Raw genomic sequence first — 17,803 nt, 5'->3', positions numbered from 1 at the left:
TTGTCCCCAATGGAGGTTCCAGACCAGAATGGGTGTCCAGTACCCCATGCCTGTCCCCAATGGAGGTTCCAGACCAGACTGGGTGTCCAGTACCCCATGCTTGTCCCAAATGGAGCTTCCAGAGCAAAATAGGTGTCCAGTTCCCCATGCTTCATCCCAGTGGAGGTTCCAGACCAGAATAGGTGTCCAGTACCCAATACTTGTCCCCAATGGAGGTTCCAGACCAGAGTAGGTGTCCAGTTCCCCATGCTTGTCCCCAATGGGGTTCCAGACCAGAGTAGGTGTCCAGTTCCCCATGCTTGTGCCCCATGGAGGTTCCAGACCAGAATGGGTGTCCAGTTCCCCATGCTTGTCCCCAATGGATGTTCCAGACCAGAATAGGTGTCCAGTACCCCATGCGTGTCCCCAATGGAGGTTCCAGACCAGAATAGGACTCCAGTACCCTATGCTTCACCCCAGTGGAGGTTCCAGGATTTAATAGGTGTCAAGTTCTCAATTCTTGTCGTCCATGGGATTCCAGGGTTGAATAGGTCCCCAGTACCCACTACCAGTTCCCATACATGTTTAAATGATGAAGTTTTCAGCACTGAGATTGAAAAATATATACTTTGACATCTTTTCCATAAATCATGTGAATTGTGACATTGTACGAGACAGATGGAACCAAATCCAGAGTCTATTGAAATTAAAGTTTGGTCTGATATCTCAGCATGAATTAGCTCACATTAGCTCAAGCAACAAGTTCAATCAAGTTCACCAAGAAGCAAATAGGTACCAGGGTGTGATGATAATGTAACTGCATACCTCACAATCATACCACCAGAAAGGCAGCTTGATACTCCCCAGGGAGCAAGGAAATCAGTTTGAATGCTCCTAGATACAGTGACCAGGTAACATTATCATGCTTGTTGCACATACCCTTGTCTTTGTAAAAAACCTCCACATTTTCTTCTTTTCCAGGCCATTCGTCGCACCATCGACAAGAAAACAGTGGAGGTGTACACGCTGTTCAACGAGGAACTCAACTCCGTGAAAAAAGAGCTCTCACAGAAGGGGCTTGCTCCTCTAACTCCGTCACACCCTAAATTCTCTGGGGTGGCACATTGGGCTCGCTTACTCAAAAAGAGAATTGAGAGGGGTATGATGGTAGGTAGAGGATTTTCAATGGTTGAGCAGACCTGGGTCAGGGGTCAAGGTCAAGGTTTGATAAGGTGGAAGTCAATGGGAGAGTGCACTTGCAGCTGATCTTGTTTTTTATTTATTTTGAGTGGTGTTCTGGTGTTAGTGATGGATTTTGTTGAATATTGTACATATTTTATGTTACTGATTATAATTTGTATATGGTTTAATATGAATTATAGATGAGATTTAGTTCAGAGATGCTTGTCGTAAGTGGCGACCAACGGGATCGGGTGGTCAGACTCGCTGACTTGGTTGAAGCATGTCATCGATCCCAATTGCGTTGATCAATGCTCATGATAACAATCACTGGATTCTCTGGTCCAGACTCGATTATTTACAGACCGCCGTCATAAAGCTGGAATATTGCTGAGTGCGGCATAAAACAACAAACCAACCAACAAACTTTCATTTGAATCTGTACTATTAAAAAATATCATCTTGCCACTCATGCAGCTGAGCTATCTTATCATCAGAGTATTCCTGTCATAACACAACAAAACATGTATAATAGTTTAATAGATAAAAAAATATACGCTTTCAGCTGTTTCTTATGTCAGTGCCTGAGATGTCTTTTCAGCCTTAGAGCATCTATTTTTAACATTCTATTTTCTTTATGGTTTATTTCTTTTCTAAAACCATGGAGTCAGTGATAGAAATAAAACAAATACTTTATGTTTTGTTAGACTGATCCCTTTTTGGTATGTTTGGCCATTTGAAATAAAGAAAAAGTTAAAAGTAAAAATCTTTGAAAAGTAAAGTGTTACCTCCTTCCCCTTTTGTTTCTTTGATACTGAAACAAGTTCATAGTTTTGGTGATATGAACAAAATACTTCGCAAGCTAATTTTTTTTTCCATATTTGTGTAATGCAAGATATGACAAACAGCCAATGAACAACGCCTTATGTTTTAATATACTCTTTAGTGATTGATGTGTAGATGTCTAACTCCTCATTGTCTGGAAGATCAAATGATTCCCTGCTGATAAGTGCATTCTCCCGTTGTACGGCCAAGGGTGTGGGCTTCTGTAGATGTCATCCTAGTCATGTTATCCTAGGGATGTGATCACGTGATCCTAGAGATACGATCACGTGATCCTAGTCATGTTATCCCAGAGATGTGATCACGTGATCCTAGTCATGTAGTGGTTGCTGTGGTGTTGGTGTAGTCCCATTGTTAGGTTGTACATAATCCATGAGCCATGTCGTGTAGGAGAAAGCCAGCTGCAGCTCTGTACAGCACTTGACAGATTGTGTTGCATCCTTTTAATGATAGCTTTACACTAAGTCACAGTCATTGATAAATGTCATTGTGATACAGACAACACATGTTTATTCACTAATGCATGTTCTGTGCAGAGTTATATCCCTTTGTTTCACCAGGATCTGCCGTCATGGGTTTGAATCTCAGATTTATCCTGACTCTGATCCTCAGTTTCTTAAGGAATGTATAGGGATAGAAACTACAAAATGGTAATAGTGAAAGTCCACAAGGAAATGTCTCTGGTCCTTCTAAGATTTTACTTATCTTAAATCAAAACACTTTTGTTGCTTTTGAACCTAGTTGTAGTTTAGAAGAAATATAGTTTGATTGCTGTTTGCGGTGAATGGGAAAGTTTATTTCTTATTGTGTTGGAAAACTGTTTCTGTTTACTTTCATATGTATATGTATCGTGATACACATATTTACATCAAAACAAAAAGCTAGCTGTAGACACATGTTCTTAGCAACTATTTTTAGTTCTGAACTTGAAACGCTAATTACAACACATTTTGTGATAATTTCATCGTCATAAAACAAAAGTAAGTAATTTAAGCATGTTTATTGTATTGTATTGATACAGAAAAAAACATATCGTGTATGATATCGTGACATGAAAACTCATGATGCACCGGTACACCAATGTATCATTTCACCCTTAATGTTTACATTGTATTGATTCAAAATAGTGTAACAATAGTACAAACATACAGTGCTATTTTTGCCAGGTACCATAATACCGATTCTGAGAGTTTGAGGTGCAGTTTTTGCCATTTTAGACAAGTGCTTTTTCGCCAATCTAATGCCATATTTTTTTTTTACCAATTTTACGCTGTGCATCAGCCAAACCCAGACAAAAGGCTTAAATTGAGTGATGTTATTGAGGTCAGCCACCTTCTACCACTAAACTTATTCACCCAGATGCTGGACAGAGCTCACTTCCTGCCCCAAATCGGGTCAGGAGAAGAGGTGAGAGGTCAGTACCAACAGCTGTGTATTGCACTGGATGACTTCATCCGCAAGACCTTCTATGAGTGGACCCAGACAGTGGACAAGGTCAGTAGAACAGTTTGTACCAGCATCCTACTTTGACACAGGTGTTTCAATGATCATAACCATCACAGATACATTGAGCTGTAATTGGTAGGGATGTGCGGTTTTATCGGTATACCGGTATAATGCAATACAAATTCATCACGATACGTATCGCGATACGTTTTTGGCGTATCGGTTTTTCCCTTATTATTCAAATTGTGACTGACATGTATATGCCATGATGTATAGTCTTACCTTATTAAATCAAAACAAAGACAAAACAAATGCTTCATACTCTTTATTTGATTGTAGATAAAAATAATAGTACAATTTATTAAAATTGGTTCATAATTTTGACCAAATTGTTAACATTGCAGCTTTCATATTAATATTTGTCAAAGGGATATGAAAAAAAGCTTTTCTCTTGGAAGAAATTTTTTCCCAATATATTGCAACAATATTGCAATATGTTTTTGAAATATTGCAATATATCGCAATACACTTTTGGGTCCAATTCCCAACCCTAGTAATTGGTACCAGACGTCAATATTATGTACAGACTCTTTAAGGATGACGATAAAATGTACAAACTTTAAAAATATTTATCCGTTTTTAAATAATGATGACTCCCTCAATGATGACTCCAACATATTCTCACAATCCTCACATCAATTACCTGTACCTTTTCTCCCAATACCGATTGTCATATCTCTCCCGCTTTGGGATGCGAATGGTCAGCCATCACGTTCATCTGCGTTGCCCTGATACATCTATGGGGAACAACCCACTAGACGCTCCCCTCTTAAAAATAATGACAAGCAGTCGCCTTTTACAGCAAGCATGGTTTGGTGAAGACCAGATCTTCACGGGTCACATTTACTGCAAGTTGTTGAATAAACCATCATGGTTTGAAATAGTGTTTAGAGATTTCATTGTTTAGTTTCAGATGAATTATACTGAAAGTGTCCTTCTGTTAAAACATCTTATTATTTTTGTGTTTGTATTTTTATCTTACCATTTGCGGCTCAATGTACCTGTCCATGAAATATCCACCTGTATATTCTCTCTTTCTATATATATATCTCTCATCCTACTGCGGATCTTGCCTCTACCCAGAGTTCCTTGCAATCAGCCTAGTACCTCTGCCACAGGCTAGAGAGATGTGATCATTCGTCACGTCTTACATAGTCCATTCAACAACTGACATGTGTTTTTGGTCTATTTCATTTTCGAAAATTTAGATAAACATGTCATCAAAATATGGTTAGCTTTCATTGAGAAAATGTCATGAAAAGTGAAAAATGATTTCCATTTGCATATTCATACATTGTTTACAATGGTTGTACAGCTGCACATGCACACATTGAAGCTCTATGGATAGCAAGCAATACTGTCATTTTGCTGTGAATGTTGTCATACATCTCACTGTCACAGACCCTAAAGATCCGGGGTAGAATAGGTCTTCAGCAACCCTTTCTTGCCGTAAAAGGCGACTATTCTTGTCAGGATCTGGTGGTCAGGCTCGCTGACTTGGTTGATGCATGTCATCGTATTCCAATTTCGTGGATCGATGCTCATGATGTCAATCGCTGGATTGTCTGGTTCAGACTCAATTATTTACAGACTGCTGTCATATAGCTGGAATATTGCTGAGAGGGCATTAAACAACAAACAAACAAACAAACAGCTTTAGTACCATATCATAATAATTATACACAACATGTAAATCACCCAGAAAGGCTCACACAGGCTAAAATGCTTTGATTTAAGAATAAGCACATTTGTTTCCAAACAAGAGAAAAGTCTGGTCAATAGATATGCAAATGAGCTTGTGGATGTGGTGTAATGCTAAGTCATCGCTTTTCTGGAGTGTGATCTTGCCATGCTGTGTCCCTCTCGAAACTCTCCAGCATGGTATGGGGCGGTCGGGTAGCCTAGTGGTTAAAGCGTTCGCTCGTCACGCCGAAGACCCGGGTTCGATTCCCGACATGGGTACAATGTGTGAAGCCCGTTTCTGGTGTCCCCCGCCGTGATATTGCTAAAAGCGGCGTAAAACCATACTCACTCACTCACTCACTCACTCCAGCATGGTATTCTTGTTAGAGACTAGCGTTTAAAATTCTTTTCTTTTCAGTTTCCCTTAATTCGTGTAAATTTGTGTTTGTGTATTCAAGCGTGTAGGAGGAACAGAGTGTTTACACACCTGGAAGTACTGACAATATCTATCAAGCACAAATTATCTTTTTGATCCTCTTGTTCACGTACTATAGCAATAATTTCGAAATCCTCTTCGTCATTTTCTACTAATCAATGTATCTTTCTCTATTCCAGAACCATGTAAGTCTCATGTTTGCTTCTTGCTTTGTGCCATTCCTTAGCGTAGTCTGCGTCAAGTGATCTAATGTCACTCACTGTCACATTGTCACACCGACCCTGCACCCTGCACTTTTTGAGACATGCATTATTTTGCACTTAATGTAACATATTTTGCTGAATGTTTTTTATCAGTAACATTTTTGGGTAGGCCTTGGTAGGCATTATTTTCCAACCACCTTTTATCCTTCCCCTTGTAATTTTTGAATGAGGGCACCTTCTGGACTCATGCAGTGATTTGACGTTGGGCCTGGGTATAGAGAGCATATTTTGTTAGCTTTCAGAATTCTGACGTAGCGCTATGAGCATGCACTCGTAGTTGGATATTGCGCAATAGGAATGTCTATTATTTTTTTTAAAAATTGTATTTGTATTTTTATTAACAATTTGAATGAGTCCCGCAGAGATATGTTTAATTGTTCTAAGAACTTTTCTTATGAATACTGGAAGCAGACTTGCAAGGAGTTGCAATTTGCTGTGCAGAGTTGCTTCCCTTTGTTATTCCAGTATCTACAGATTGTAGATTTGAATTCTAGATTTGTGCTGATTATGATCCTTGTGTGGTATATATCTAAGATCCACATCACTTCGGGCTTCCCTCCCACTTTGAGCTGAGAAGCAGTGGTATAACTGGAATACTGTTCAAAGAGGCGTTAAACCCAACACACTCACTCACTCACTCACTCACTCACTCAAGTCTTATTCTCATGCAACCAGTATCCTTCATCTGATGAAATTAGTATGAGCTCATAAGAAATCAGATAGAACACCAGGAATGTCACAGTGAAAAGTTGAATATTTTAGTTATTTGAAAACTATTTGAAGTTATGCCATACTGATAGCCTCCCTCCAAACCAGGAGCGGTCGGGTAGCCTCATGGTTAAAGCGTTCGCTCGTCATGCTAAAGTCACGGGTTTGATTCCCGACATGGGTACAATGTGTGAAGCCCATTTCTAGTTTCCCCCGCCGTTACAGATATTGCTGGAATATTGCTAAAAGCGGCGTAAAACCATACTCACTCACTCCCTCCAAACCAAATAAATCTCCCCAATGTCGTGCCCAATTTTGTGTTTGTCAAAAACTGTGTTACATTACTGGAAAATGGTGATGGGTCTGTGGTGTTCCTGTGAAATGTAAGGGTATATAGAGAGGAAACACTTGACTAATACGTCACATTTTGTTCATGTTTTTAACACACAATCTTCAGACCAGGAAACCTGCCAGATACCTTATAAAAAAGGAAAAATAAGTATTATGAATATGAACTGTAGCTTGTGAATTCAGCGGAATGAAGTATATTGATAGTATTATGATAGTATTATGAATAGCTAATATAGATTGTGAATTCAATGGTTGAATATCGGTAGTACTATGAATATGAACTCTAGATTGTGAATCAATGGGATGAGATATATTAATAGTATTACGAATGTCAACTGTAGATTGTTAATTCAGTAGGTGACGTATATTGGTAGTATTATGATAGTATTATGAATATGAACTATAAATTGTGAATTAAATGGGTGAATATCAGTAGTACTATGAATATGAACTATAGATTGTGAATTAATGGGATGAGATATATTGATAGTGTTACGAATGTCAACAGTAGATTGTGAATCAATGGGATGAGATATATTGATAGTGTTACGGATGTCAACAGTAGATTGTGAATCAATGGGATGAGATATATTGATAGTATTACGAATGTCAACTGTAGAATGTGAATACAGTGGGATGAAGTATGGAGTTCAGCAGTATAAGGTGTAATTGTTGACAAGCTACACAGACATAGGAAGATGTATTGTGACTCGGTGTGAATGTTTTCAACAGGAGCCCCAGAAACAGCTGGAGGCGCCGCTGATGTGTCGCAGTATGGAGAGACCACCCATGTTGGACATCAACTTTAACAGGTCGGCATTATGGCTTGACATGGACTGTGTGGCTAAAGATATACATTTGTTTATTTTCACTTTGATCTTTTGCATCTATTGTTTTATATGAATAAATAGCAAGTGATTCTGTGGCTTTTCATTGGCGAACCAAGCAATTTGTTTTCCGTTTATATTTCCATAAACTGGAAAAGATTTAGGCCATGTCCACTGACAGAATACTGTGTCTTGATTGGCTTATAATAGAATTGGCAAGACTTGTGTTGTATTATTGCGCTGAACAAAACTGATTTGTTGTGTTGTCTACAGTCTTTTGTGTTAATGATTAAATATGCAGTTGTGAAGTTATTATTGTTGACATATTTATATGGAAGAATTGACTTTAATATTTTTGGTGGTTAACAGCGTTAGAAATTTGCACTAGTCCCATAGTTCTTGACAAACTGCCCAATAGTGAGGGTATCATTACGACTAGTAGAAATTTGCCATTACTAAGGGATTTTCTATGTGTTATTGAGACTAGCAGACTAAAACAGTAAGTTTCTATCGCTGTTTAAATAGTTATAAACATAAAAAAAGGTATGTACACCAAAATGAGTTAAAAAGATGCTTTGAAAGTATCATCACAAAACAACATTTATCCCTGGTGTTACCTGTTTACCTCTTTACCACCGCTTCGTCTTCAGAAGAGATGCTTCTGATTATATGTAGTGCACATGTTGTCCATGTTGTCACTGTGTGACCTTGCCCTTCAGGAACATGCTGAAGATGTTCCAAGAGATCCACTACTGGGAGAGGTTGATGTTCGAGATTCCTCACTACGCCGCTGATCTCTACGCCAAGAAGGAAGACCTCCGTAACCTCCGCGAACATGTGCTACTGGTTGTCCGAGACTATAACAGGTCAGCTACTCATATTGGTTGATGTTTTGGAGGACCAACTCTAGGAAATCGATGTGTTTATGAGTGAAATGAATATTGTTTTACGCCATAGTCAATTTACTTGATATGACCAAATTGGAGACAAACATATTGCTAATATACTGGTAAGTGGCCTTGGACTTTAACCAGCAGCCTTTAAACTTTACCATTGACCCTGACCTGCAGCTATGTATACTGTCACTCAACAGATAAAGATTTATTTAATGATGATCTATTGCACCGCCAGGTATATTGAAAAGAAATACTACTGAATAATGCATAAACCCCACTCACTGAAACTGCCATCTTTCCAGAATTATCGCAGCATTGTCTCTAGAGGAGCGGGGATTGTTCCGGGAGAGGATCAAAGTGCTAGACAAGAAGATCCACGCAGGACTCACCAAGCTGACGTGGGCATCAAAGGGAATATCAGACTACTTCGTGGGCGAATGTCGAGTTCACGCCAGTAAGGTGCAGGCCATATTGGATGACTACAAGGGGGCTAACATGACTGTCTCCGCCCACTGTGTGAAGGTCAGCAAGACTCTGCTAGTGAAGATCGACAGCAGGAAGATCTACGAGAATCTGGAGTTTGATGAAGATCAGGTGGGGTTAAACTTAGTGTCACAGTCTGTTCCAAAATTGTGTACGAGCCCAAATTTTGCTCTCAGGATTATTTTCAGTAGACGTTAGTGTGATTAGTCCAGCTTCCGAGACTCAGATGTTTGATGGTTTTCTAACGTCGAAGACTCTAATTTTGTTGTATATCTTTTTGTAAACAAACTGATGTCTGTGTGGACATTACCTATTGACTGTTATGATTCTCATTCTCATTTTGCCAATTTGGTAGGATAAGATGTGGTGTATTTCAGCAAGGAGGTGAGGTGAAATGGGGTTTAACGTCGCATCCAAGATGATTGCACTTATATAATAGCAATGTGCATACACGTGTGTCCGTGGCTGCTTGTACTAGTCTGGACAGATGCCGATTTATAGTGCTAGCTCACTGAGATACCATGCTGCAGTTTAACATGCATACCCCACTCAGACACAGTATACTGACTCCGAGCCGACCAGTCCTTGTTTTAGCCCTTTAATGCCGAGCGCCAGACAGGACAACAACAAATACCATCTTTTAACGTCTTTTGGTATGACACGGAAGAAAGTGCATGTTGCAGTTTTCTTCATGTGTAGGTACTTGGGGACAACAACATCATGAGAGGCTCGGTGATTGGTAGTAAGACAGTGGGGATGAAAGTGTAATGATTTTCTTATGTATGGCCTTAGGTTAGTTTTTTTACCTGTATGGATCGACTTATTTCAAATTTAAAAAAAACGGTCCTGCAAATAAAAATTCAGAATATGTTTCAATTGTGCAATGTTCATGATAAAGTATTTCAATAAGTTGATGCCAATGTCTGCAGGCCCGACTACGAGAGTCTGTACAAAAACAGCTGAAGGAGATTCACGAGGAGATTGTGTCCACCATGAACCAGACACACGACGTCTTCAAACACGACGGAACAGAGGTGAGGCATTGCTGTCTGATTTGTAGCTGACATTTATTTTGAACTTTTCTCACGTAAGTTCATACACAAGTGTTCAGTGCACAGAATGAAAGACAATGGCCTGTGGCTATCAAACTTCCAACTGGTCTACGATGTGAGAAACTAAACTAGACAGGTTGTCTATGATGATTACATTGAAGGATCAGGTAGTACTAAGAATTATGGCTCATATAACATCGTAGTGATACTAGTTTGCTTTGACATTTTAACATCATTCAGACTTGTTCATCTTGTTGACTTAACATCATTACATCTATCCATTTCTCCAGGTTAAACTACAAGAAATATATTTGAAAAAGGTCTTTAATTCTTGCTCCAATTTGCTCTAGATCTCACCATTTGCAGTTTAGATTTAAAGAAAATTCTCATACCCGTTAGTGAGCAATCTGCCGTCACTCTGATCTCTTGACCTAGGTAGAAAATGTGTAGCACAATGAACAATACAATACCGAATTCGCCATGATAAGTGCCACGCAAAAAAATTGACAAAGAGGGGGGGGTGCTTGAATCAAAGCCATAAGTTAAATCAGTTTTTAAGAGATTTAACTGTGGTGGAAACATAGTTCCAACATCAGTGAAACTAGAGCTTTATCAATAATAGTTGCTAGGCAATCTGGTGGTGTTGTTGTTGTTGGTGGTGTTAATCATGTTGTTCATATACTGATGACATTGTCCAGGTTCAGCAACACTGGCACCGCTACACGGAGAAGATGGACAAGATGGTGGAGGAGGCGTTCCGTCTCAACGTCAAGTACTCGCTACAGGAACTGTCCAAGGCCATCAACGGTGATGGCAAATCTCAGCCTAACCCACTCTTCAGGGTCAAGGTCGTGCTGGAACAAGACAAGGTTTGCATGACCCTATTATTACAAGCCTTATTGGTCATAATCAAAAAGACTTGTTTTCAACAACTCGCCTGACCCTGCAAAATAGCTCTCATTAAGATTACACCTTATTCTTGACCGTGTTTTCTAGATTTTGATGATGTTCACTCCGATGATTCTCTCCTGTAGGTGGAGTTCTCGCCAACTCTGAAGCAGCTGGCTACCATCATGGGGAACATGTCCTCTCATCTCACTAAGGCCATCTCCGGCATCAAGAGGCTGCCTGACGCTCTCCGCACCAGGAAGAAGTCAATGAGAGAGCTGGTAAAGTTTTATCACTGACCAGGGGTAGATTTAACAACAAATTTGTATGTAGCCAGCAGGGCTTACTCCTTTTAAAAGTTACTAGCCCTTTTCCAAACTAACTGGTCTTCAACTAAATGGTGGAGGCCATGAAGTGGCTGAACCTGAGGTGACGTAGCCACCCGGCAGGGCTCTGAAAAGTTTGGAAGTCCTCATCCCTAAAATGTTTTTTCCTGCACCCTGGAATTAAATCTTGGCTTCCGTTTCATTTGCCTCATTTCGTGGCAATTTATGAGCAAAAAAAGAAGTTGTTCAACCGAGATGATTCAATTAAAAAATTTAAACATACACAGGGAAGGGGGGAAATTTTGACGAGCCAGACAGGCCATCTACTTTACGTTTAAACTAGCCTTTTGTATTTCAACTGGCCATGGGCCAACGAGTCAGCAGTTAAATCTACCCCTGCTGTCACAGAATTGTGTGATCCTTACAAATATAACATTGCAAATTGAATATGCTCTTGAGGGCTGTTTGAAATTTATGGGTCTTTGGGTCCTTTAGGTTGGCTGCTGTGGTATCTAGGCATCCCCCAGATGGTTAACTTTTTACATGGGGTTATGACCTTGACTTTCATACTTAAGTCCCTACATGCGGTAATGACCTTGACTTTTATGTTTAAGTCCGTACATGGGGTTATGACCTTGACTTTCATGCTTAAGTCCCTACATGGGGTTATGACCTTGATTTGCATGTTTAAGTCCCTACATGGGGTTATGACCTTGATTTGCATGCTTAAGTCCCTACATGGGGTTATGACCTTGACCTTCATGTTTAAGTCCCTACATGGGGTTATGACCTTGACTTTCATGTTTAAGTCCCTACATGGGGTTATGACCTTGACTTTCATGTTTAAGTCCCTACATGGGGTTATGACCTTGATTTGCATGCTTAAGTCCCTACATGGGGTTATGACCTTGACCTTCATGTTTAAGTCCCTACATGGGGTTATGACCTTGACTTTCATGTTTAAGTCCCACCATTGGACTGTAGTTCATCAATGGTGTCAGGGTTAGAGTAAGTCCCTCCTCTATATCTCCTGGGCTTACATTTCTGTAAACCTACACTAACCCCTGGATCCATTCCCATGGTTCTCACATTTCCCGCCCTTTGTGATGATGTTACAGTCAATTGCATGCTATGTTTCCAGGCTATATACGAAGTCATAGCGCAGGATGACGAGACTAAGAAGATCCAGACCGTGATTAACAGCGGCATGCAGAGTAACGCGTCTCACCTGCAGAACTATCTGAGCACCTGGGACAACTACAGGGAGATCTGGGAGATTCAGAAGGACGCCTTCATCCGGAGATACCAGAAACTCAACCCACAGGTGTCTTCGTTTGATGCAGATATCGGCAGGTACGTTGGATCTCATCACACGCCAGGTACAAGGTTACTTCAGCCCCAGCAAGTCCAGTCTGCAACTGCACTGATAACAGGACCAGTGAAGAGAGAGAAGCTCTAATGCTTCATTTGACATTATTGCATTGAATGCATTTGTTGAAACACAATGTTAAAATACCTCTAAAATAAAGAAAATATTTTTGTTTATTATATAAGCCCAATATGTAAACATGTATTCTCAGTTTGCCTGCCATGAGAACTGAGTTTAGAATTGTAGATAAATCCTGAATCTAAATTCTCAATTGTACTTAATAAAAACAATGAAATATTTATATGATGTCAAAGTTTACAAACAGCAATGATGTTCGACATATCAGGTTGCATCAAAAAGTGCAACTCATGAATGGAAAATAAATCTTGAAAGGCGGAATCAGAACTGAATATGGCATGAAAAATTTCCAATACTCTCAATAGGTGGGATGTTTCAAGAGGTGAGCGCTTGTGGTTACCAGTAACACACACATTCTTCTCCTGCAGATACGACGAGGTGGCTAACAATGTGCAGACACAGGAGACTATCCTCAACATCCAGTTCGTCCTCCTGGACTGTTCCCCCCTGAAACAGGCCATTCTGTCTCACTGCAAGGACTGGCAGAGCAAGTTCACCACCCTCCTCAATGAGATAGCATCCAGCAAACTGAAGGAGCTGTACATGTTCCTGAAGGACAACTGTGAAAAGTAAGTCTTCTCATCACTTAACTTGCTTAAAACAACAGGGCGTCGACTGTTCTGAAGCATTGTTTGGAAACAGTAGCCGATAACCACTGAGATTACTCGATCTGCTCTCTGTATTCCTGAAGAGAAGTGACCACACCACAGTTAGCAGGTCAGGAAACTTTTCTTTCTGGAGAATACCCTACTTTGATCCAGCAATGTGACTGGGTTCATACGACCGAGGTATTTATATTGTAATCTGGGCTGTGATAAACACTGGCTTCCAATCAAGCTGGCAATTAGTACTTTGTAGCTCATCTGTAAGAAAAACATGCAAGTTTCTCTTCGAAGCCGGTGTAATTCTGCGCGGCACTTGGGTTGTCAGCTTTGCTGTGTGGATCTCTTTTGGTGTGGATTAACAATTGAATCATACATGAAGAAAAGGTTTTGACACACATACAGAAATTATTTTATGCATGATTTAAAATGTTAGACACCCAAAACTGCGTGCGTGTATGTGTGTGTGTGTGTGTGTACATATTCGGACCTACAGTTTTTATTAAGGTGTGGGTCTCATCGGCCTGCATGCCGGCTGATGTGTTTAACCATCTTCCCGAGGCAAGGGAGTTAACTAACTACAAAAGTCCAGTTTCCACCCTTGTTGAACTAAATGTGAATAAAGCATGCCGCCATCATTGTGGAGGCTTCAGTTAGACTCCTGTATTTGCTGGAACATTATGGTTTATATATATGACACAAAATCATTGGCATGGTTTCCAGAGTGAAGCGGCTACCGCAGACATTGGATGAACTGGGAGATAGCCTGAATCTGTGGGAGAAACTCAGCAATGACAAGCCCGAGATCGAGGCTAAGTTCGCTCCCCTCAACGACCAGTTCAGCATTCTGGAGAAGTATGAAGTCACCATTCAGGAAGATGTAAGTCAGACATGTTCATTTGCAGCATTGGAAATATGGGCTGTTTTTGTCTCAGGCAGTTACCTTTTAGAAAATATTGGCCCTATGGTCATGTTGATTACAAAAACTGTGTGTAAAATATGGGAATTTTATGGTTACAAATGTTAGAGCTGTCTTGCTCTCATTAAGGTTGCTCTGAGATAGTAGAGCCACCTAGTGATAAGATAAGGGAGGTAACTAACATTTTCAACTTGAAACAAGGGAGGCAACTTGTGACGCCAAGCCCGACATGCCTACCATGAGTACTAGTAGTATCAAAATATGATTTGTACCATACAAAATAACACTTAAAAACTCATATTAGGTGACATGATGATCTACAAATTCAGCTAAGTGACTAATTTGCAACTGCATGAAATTTTACTGTAGCCAATGCTAGTGTTTAGAAAAATGCATGAAGCTTTGGCATGTGCTTCCAATACTGCTACAGTAGCATAGCAATGGAAGGCAGCAAAGATTGTGTGTTGATATTATACCATTTAATTGACTGGTTTTATTATCATTTGCAAAGAGACTGGACTGGCAACTTTCTAACTGGGAAGGAAGTTGAGAGTTGCCAGTCCGGCAAGAGTTTCTGTGAATATTCAACGCTGTCATTTGCCTGATAACTTGTTTGTTTTTTTTTCTAAGATTTGCAAGTTTTGGATATTTAATATGAATTAGACCTTTTTATGGTGGTTTACTAAATTGTTTATCCAGGTCGTGGAGATGCACAAGGCTCTCCATGGGGAATGGGTGGCATTCCAGGAAACTCTCATCGATGCCGAGACCATGCTCAAGAAACACAAGGTAAACATATGGTTTCTCAAAATACTACGGGTATGTTTCACTCCTGATACTGTAGTGATGTCTTAAGTTAATCCTATACTTTTCATATTAAAATAGACTAATTATACCAAGATTAGAAGCCAAAACTACAGAAATGTACTTTGAATTTCATTTACTTTTGATCCTATCATTTTCAGTCACCAAGTGATGAAAGTAATGCATAAATATGTTAGGAATTCCTTATCTTAATAACATAAATAGACTGATTTTTCAGTCAGTTTGAATAATAACTGAATATTTAGGCATTTAATAAATTGCCTAAGTTAAAATGTTACACTTTTTGACTACGTGTATAAAATATACACACCATAAAATAAGCAATGCTCAGGTGAAATATTTTCTTTGTGTCTTAGTCAAAATAGCATGAACGAAAAAATCACACAATACTAAGTGAGTGACTTATCAAAATTTTGTCACCATTACCGCTGCTCTCCACAAAGATACCTTAATTTCCTTATTATCTTCTAGACTAAACTGTATTTCAGTTTTTTTATCGATGTGACCATACGCCTTACACTATCAATAAAAGCGACAAATGCACTTACATATGGCGCAGCACAGGCTGCAAACTAGTCTAGATTTCTGCTATATCATCCGGGTACTCACAGGGAAAAACAATAACAAAGGCAACAACCAGTCCCAGGGAATTGCTGTTGATCTGTTCCCCTTTAAAGCTCCTGAAGTAATTGAAATCAACAGAAATATATAATGTTGACCAACCTTAGACATCAAATAGTTACATGCTTGTGTCATGGCATCATTGCATTGTGTCAGTGTGTCATGGTTTTCAATTATCTGTGCAGAGTTGCATCCCTTAGGCATGCCAGGATCATATAACAATAGGTTCAAATCCCAGATAGGCCATCATTTTAGGGATTGTCATCACAATACTCAACCTGTGTGTTTCACCAAAGTGGTACCCGATGAAGATCCGGGTTAGAATTAGTCTTTGATAACCCATGCTTGTTGTAAGAGGCGAGGAATGGAATTGGGTTGCCTTGCCATGTCATCGTATTGTGTACCATAGATTCTCATGATGTCAGTTACTTGATTAATTGTTTGGTCCAGATTTGATTATTTCCATATAGTTAGAATATTGTTCAGTGCAGCGTTAAACAACAAACAAACAACCCAAATTGATAAATGTGTCAGACATGCATCACTTTGGGTTTTCTCCCTGATTCAGCCGACTGAAGTAATATTAACCTCACTCACTCTGACCTGTTAACAGGAGAAGTTCAAGAGCAGTCTCCTCGCCCAGTCGGAAGAACTGAAGAAACAGGTGGCGAATCTCCTTGATGAGTTCCAGACCAAGGGCCCCTTCACCAGCAACGTGGCGACGCCATCAGCACTGGAGACTATTGACGGCATCCGCAAGTCTCTCACAGCTCTCAAAGACTCGGAACAGAACATCCGGAAAGGTCTGAACATCTTCAAGATTGATCAACCACCATCCAAGGAGATCGCCAATCTTGAGAAGGTAGGTCCCTGCATACTCGCAAGGGGGGCAGAGGTGTGCAGACCCTTTTTGGAAAGTATACTAAAATACTAAAAAAAATATATCACAAAACAATTTGGTGACATTTTTTTCACCCAAAAAAACATTTGACTAACAAATGCAAATCAATTCCTGAATTATGTGATCCACCTTTTTCCGAAAGGCTGTGCATGCACATACCAACTGTCACTTTCATGATCTGGTAAGCGACACTTTGATTGGTCGGATGAAAGGTCGTTCTGACGTGACCCGTAATGGGATGTCCTCAGATCTTTGTTCAGCAATAGCAAGAACTAAGATCTGATTTTGATGAGATTGACTTTTCCTGCTGCATTCATACTAGGCTGAAATTTCCTGAATACTTTGCAATGATTAAGATTGGATGTTTTATTTTTCATTAACTAGTAACATCTGATCTCCTTAACTTAATGAATGTCTAAATCTATATGTGATATCAGTGGGCAGTGTCAGAAATCAGCCCTGGTTGGGTACTTGAGTCTTGACAAGGATTTGGATCTGTATAAGTACTCGAGTACCTGTCAGAGCCCTATATTAGAGAGCTGTTGAAGCTATTACAGAATTCCCCTAGTCAAGGCAGGTAAATCTACACTGTACAACAGACCATTGCAAACCAATTGTAATAGCTACACTGCCCTTGATAGTCAATCTTAAATACTCTCCCATTGGGAGTAGGGTTGCAACGAATACACTATTAGGCGAGTATTATTCGTATCACGAATATAGGGTAACGAATACGAATATTTATTCACGAATACAGTCACAAGTCAGGACTTGATGTATTATTTATGATATTCAGTGAAACAATAAGAAAATAAATTATTTGACATGGTTTGTTAATTATTAATTTATTATTCATTTATATACTGCACTTATCCAGGTACTAGTATCTGCTCAAATGCGATAATGACCAGTGACTAAAATACTGTCAAATTAAATATAAAAGAGTGTTGGCTTTGAAGAAATCTATGCATATAATATGTTCTTATGGATATTTTAAGGGTCAGGGTA

The 17,803-nt window shown here is 39.6% G+C and overlaps 1 protein-coding gene across 3 annotated transcripts in view; it reads left to right on the top strand.

Annotated features, from left to right (window-relative positions):
• The window catches only part of LOC124145136 (dynein axonemal heavy chain 2-like), a 104,673-nt gene that overhangs the window by 14,309 nt on the left and 72,561 nt on the right, over positions 1 to 17,803 (top strand). For 2 of the 3 annotated variants that reach the window (XM_048390532.1, XM_048390531.1), the window contains exons 12-25: positions 961 to 1,146; positions 3,361 to 3,495; positions 5,806 to 5,811; positions 7,681 to 7,760; positions 8,495 to 8,641; positions 8,974 to 9,265; positions 10,084 to 10,188; positions 10,905 to 11,075; positions 11,241 to 11,375; positions 12,562 to 12,773; positions 13,296 to 13,496; positions 14,253 to 14,409; positions 15,148 to 15,237; positions 16,508 to 16,756. In XM_048390532.1, coding sequence (XP_048246489.1) covers positions 961 to 1,146; positions 3,361 to 3,495; positions 5,806 to 5,811; positions 7,681 to 7,760; positions 8,495 to 8,641; positions 8,974 to 9,265; positions 10,084 to 10,188; positions 10,905 to 11,075; positions 11,241 to 11,375; positions 12,562 to 12,773; positions 13,296 to 13,496; positions 14,253 to 14,409; positions 15,148 to 15,237; positions 16,508 to 16,756 — 2,166 coding nt within the window. The remainder of the gene's footprint in view (positions 1 to 960; positions 1,147 to 3,360; positions 3,496 to 5,805; positions 5,812 to 7,680; positions 7,761 to 8,494; positions 8,642 to 8,973; positions 9,266 to 10,083; positions 10,189 to 10,904; positions 11,076 to 11,240; positions 11,376 to 12,561; positions 12,774 to 13,295; positions 13,497 to 14,252; positions 14,410 to 15,147; positions 15,238 to 16,507; positions 16,757 to 17,803) is intronic. The other variant, XM_048390533.1, reaches the window with a different exon arrangement.

Source organism: Haliotis rufescens, unplaced genomic scaffold, assembly GCF_023055435.1.
Source record: "Haliotis rufescens isolate VD_foot unplaced genomic scaffold, xgHalRufe1.0.p SCAF_9, whole genome shotgun sequence".
NCBI lineage: Eukaryota > Metazoa > Mollusca > Gastropoda > Lepetellida > Haliotidae > Haliotis > Haliotis rufescens.
This window is presented reverse-complemented; position numbering and strand designations above follow the sequence as displayed.